Source organism: Hyposmocoma kahamanoa, unplaced genomic scaffold (assembly GCF_003589595.1).
Source record: "Hyposmocoma kahamanoa isolate Upper Pololo Valley unplaced genomic scaffold, ASM358959v1 95, whole genome shotgun sequence".
Taxonomy (NCBI): Eukaryota; Metazoa; Arthropoda; class Insecta; order Lepidoptera; family Cosmopterigidae; genus Hyposmocoma; species Hyposmocoma kahamanoa.
Genome location: NW_020654972.1, coordinates 2,917,450 through 2,921,887, shown reverse-complemented (window position 1 = coordinate 2,921,887; position 4,438 = coordinate 2,917,450). Strand labels below are relative to the sequence as shown.

The window sequence follows — 4,438 nt, the reverse complement described above, 5'->3', positions numbered from 1 at the left end:
GTTCGTGAACATAAATTATCAGTATTTTTCTAAATAAGCAATTACCCGCTTTTGTCAATCATTTTAAATATGTTAAAATTGCATTGATCGACGTAACCAAAAGTTGGATCACTAGAATCGTTTCTGGCCTAAAAAGTGGTTAAAAATAGATACAAAGATGGACAAAAAACAACGTCTCATGTGGGCCAACTATACGCAATATGGTATTTGACCCTTATAACCAGCGGATATTTGTTTTATCTTTAGCTTATCCTGTGGGATTTCGTACAGGGTGCTCAAAATTATCATACCTTTAGGCAACACGTGTTTGGGAATGATAATTATGAGTAAAATCATGCACTTAGCACCATTTGCCCGTTATTTCTATATTACTTAAGATAATTTAAAGCAATATAACCGAAAGTAATGTTTTCAATACTACAAAGATAAATATACTGTGACATTCTTTAAAAATAAATGTTACCGCTGCTATGGCTTCGTGTCATTTCTCTTGTCAGAGTAAAACACGCGAGCGTAATTATTAACAAGTATCGCGTTGTAATTTCATTGTAACAAAGCTGGAGCACTCCTACGCCACACGTTTTTTGCTTGCGCCGGGTCAGGCGCAGCGTAACGGTGAGAGCGACGCAACGACTTCCAGATGCGTTGGCTAGCGGTATTTCACCACGGTTTTTTTTGTCCACTTTTCTAAAGACGTTTGCATCAGTGTGTATTCTCTCAAGGAATTTAATTATGGAATCGCTGAAACTTATAATGTTCAGAAAATAAGAACAAGAGCATATGAAACAAGAAATGTTATATTAGTGACTTTAAAAAAATGTGTAATACATACGAGCAAATACTTAACCAAAAAAGTATTAAAAATAACTTGAAGCAAAAGCTCAGCTTTAATTGTTTTTACTCGTATCAAAACTGCCGCTCTTTTGGTCGTCAATTGGGCACAAGTTCTCATACGATGTCCATCACGTGTGGCCGAGCCACATGTGGGTGGACACATACAGGCACATGTCCACCACATGTGTTATGCTCTTCCCTCACCTCCTCCTTTCCCTCCCATGGAGTTATGGACGAAATAGTATTTAGCTATGAGAATGTGACCAAAACATACACCAACCACATACGTCATTATTATATACTGGAGTAACTTATTCATTACCTTATATTACAAGAGGTAACCTATCACAAACTTGATGTTTTTTTCTAAAATAACGTTTGTTTTAATTTTCATTACACCGAAAACAGAATTTTATCAAAACCGTTGTTCTGTCAGGATATGTTGGATGTTTGTCGCAAAGACATGATTAGGTCCGGTTAGATTAGGTTAAGTTAGGTTTAAAAGAAATAACATTTTCCTCTTAAAAATAACTTTCGACGTTATGAAAATTCGAGCAAACGTTATTTCTGGAAAATGCCATTTCGGACTACTGATAGGTAACCATTACAAGACTATTATAGACTTTTTACAAGACGTACAAGTCACGATAGGCTAAATAAGTATTAAATAAAATATATGCCTTCAATAAATATACTTATCCACGCACATATAAAAAAAGCCATAAATCTCCGTGCATAACTTTCATTCATTTCGATTCGCCTTAATACAAAAATTTAAGAAAGTAAGTACGAGTTTCAACCAAATATACCAACTTCATAAATATATTAACAGTTATTGTTTAAGAAAATTTAAAAAGCAACTGTCCTTTACCTTTCCAGTCTACCTCAACATTTTTTTTAGTTTTTCGCTACCTTTTTTTGTGAATTCATCAGAACGTAGGTCATTTTGGTCTCTGTTATGATTCCCACGTAGTGACCGGGATTTATGTATCGAACCTGTCGGCTTGGGGTGTTGCGTTGAATAGGAGATTATATCACGCGTTACGCTGTTGGAACCATGCTATATTTTATTATTTGATTCGTAAGTTAAAAATATTAAATTTATAAATCTGTTATTAAAAATTATACAGACTTATTTCGTATGGTTTTCTGCGGTGTTTTTCATGTATGAGCAGGATTAGCATATTTCTCCTCTTAACTCACATTTTTACTTTTTTTAACACTTATGAAGTATCGGTTTGCCAATCGAAATTGTTATACAATTCTGTCAATATTAAAAATATGCGCCTTTTAATACTTATGAGAAATAGAGTTTATTATATTATAAACTCTATTTCTCAGAATATTGCGACAGCAATCATATTCATCTATTTTTATCGCACGCTAAAATCAAAATAGCACGGCTATTCGAAGGGATGCGCTTCAAACCGAAAATTTATTTTTTTGGGCCTCTCTTCTAGTAGGAAGCAAAAAATGTACCGTTAAGAACACCACACGCGTTTTGCATAAATCATCTCGAGTGGAAACTTGTGTAGAATTTGCTGTTGACTTTTGGCCCTTTTTGGTTAGCGTTTGGCCCACTGTGCATTGGCAAGACCAATTTTAATATAAAACTATATATTAAAATTATTATATATATTTTAATTTAATATAAAATATATATCATTTTATATTAAAGATCTAGTTGTACAAAATCAAAGTACTTTATCAAAACTGCGTAATCATTGAATATATTTTTATTTACACGTAAGTCTCCTTTTCTTTTTTGTCTTTAAGAAAAAAGTATTCTTGTCTATTTGTGTATTTTAATCATTACACATTAATTTGCTATATACCGGTTACATATGCAATTTTTATTGTTTTGTTGATAGAAAAGCTTTTCAAAGGTATTCGGCATCCTTTTTTTTTTCAATAAGCGTCGGCTACCGTCACTTGAAAGTAAACGAACGTTTTTTACAATGTCCTCATCATTAGTCTACACAACATGTGTTTCAGATGCCATCAGGACCGAGCCTCTTAAAAACAATGTTTATACGCTTGCCCTGCTTGTAAAAAATTAACCAAAAAAAAAATGCCCAGGACAAATTTTTGAGATGACCGCGCCATAAATATTATAAAAGTACAATCAGTCGATAGTTTATCGGTTCCTTTTTTTAATTGGAAATTAAAAGTTAGGAGCAAATCGCGTTGTGACTTTAAAGATTCGATGTGGTGTTTTTGAAATGCCCCTTATTTTCGTTTTATTAACCGATTTAAAAAAAGATATGATATTAGATAGATAGATAGATAGATATACACTTTATTGCTCACATACAATAACAAAAACAGTACATAGACAACTTAAAACTAATGTGGGCAAAGGCGGTCTTATCGCTAAGAGCGATCTCTTCCAGACAACCTTTGAGGTATAGGAAAGCTAATCTAAGGAGAAGAGGTAGTGTGCCAAAGTCAGAAACGTATATGTAGTATAATATATATATATATATATATGTATCGAATAATAAATAAATAAATAACGGTGTACTAGACTTACATATATATTTGTAAATAATAAAGAAATATATATACCTAAATATACTTATACTTACCAATAAATATATAAATACATGTTGCATACTAGGAAAGTTTCAGAAGATAGTTACGCAATGCAGTTTTAAAAATAAGAAGCGACTTGGAATGTCGTATTTCAGACGGAAGTTCGTTCCACAATTGTGCAGCCATAATCGCAAAGGAGTTCATGTAGTATCCTGACCGGGTGAAGGGAGGTTTCAGCAAGTTATCCGCCTTGGACCTTAGTTCGCGATTGTGATCTTCACCGAGAAAACGAAAACGTTCCTTAAGGTAAGGTGGGCTTCGAGGGTCATACAGTACATTATAAAGGAAACTGAGAACGTGCTCCTCACGGCGCTGCTTGATAGAAAGCCACTGAAGCCTTCTCCTATACTCAGACACATGATCGAACTTGCGCAACCCGTATATGAATCTGATGCAAAGATTCTGCAGACGTTGGAGCTTGCCTAATAGATCATCATTGAGGTCAATAACACAGACATCAGCATAATCCATAATAGGTAGGAGCAGCGATTGCGCGAGTTCAATCTTGGTCTTCACAGGAATCAGATTTTTCTTCGTCATTTGTAAACCGATTTTGATGACTCTTTACTTGTTGGAAAATGGTAGTGGTAGTAAAGTAGTAGTCTCGTTGAAATTTGAAGAAAATATTCCACGGACGAATCTGGTTTATTGGATTCACTTTCCGTTAGATAGATGCTATTCCACAAACTTTAGTAGCTTTAGTGGTACTTTAGTAACAGTAGAGGTCCTTGTGTAAGAGTTCATCCAGGATAGTACTGCCTTACCTATTTCTGCCGTCAAGCAGTAATGTCAGCATTACTGTGTTCCGGTTTTGAAGTGCAAGGATGCTGGTGAAATTACAGGCACATGGGACTTGTAAAGTTGTCTCAGGGTAACGGGCGCAGTGGCAGTGCCCCTCAGATCTTTGCGATTTACAGCTCTGAGTGGGACTGCAACTGTTATGGATAAGCGTGTAGCTTTCCGTCAGGCACACTTAAAAAAACTTTTAAAGTCGGGTTTTTTAAATTAT

The 4,438-nt window shown here is 34.7% G+C and overlaps 1 protein-coding gene across 1 annotated transcript; it reads right to left on the bottom strand.

Annotated features, from left to right (window-relative positions):
• Positions 1 to 3,450: 3,450 nt before the first annotated feature.
• LOC113238300 lies at positions 3,451 to 3,969 on the bottom strand. Its single transcript, XM_026475137.1, has one exon. It carries the CDS (start codon positions 3,967 to 3,969, stop codon positions 3,451 to 3,453), a length of 519 nt encoding a protein of 172 aa, XP_026330922.1.
• Positions 3,970 to 4,438: the final 469 nt, after the last annotated feature.

Excerpts from the sequence above, each read along its gene's own strand:
- LOC113238300 (XM_026475137.1), bottom strand. The coding sequence starts at position 3,969 with ATGACGAAGAAAAATCTGATTCCTGTGAAGACCAAGATTGAACTCGCG.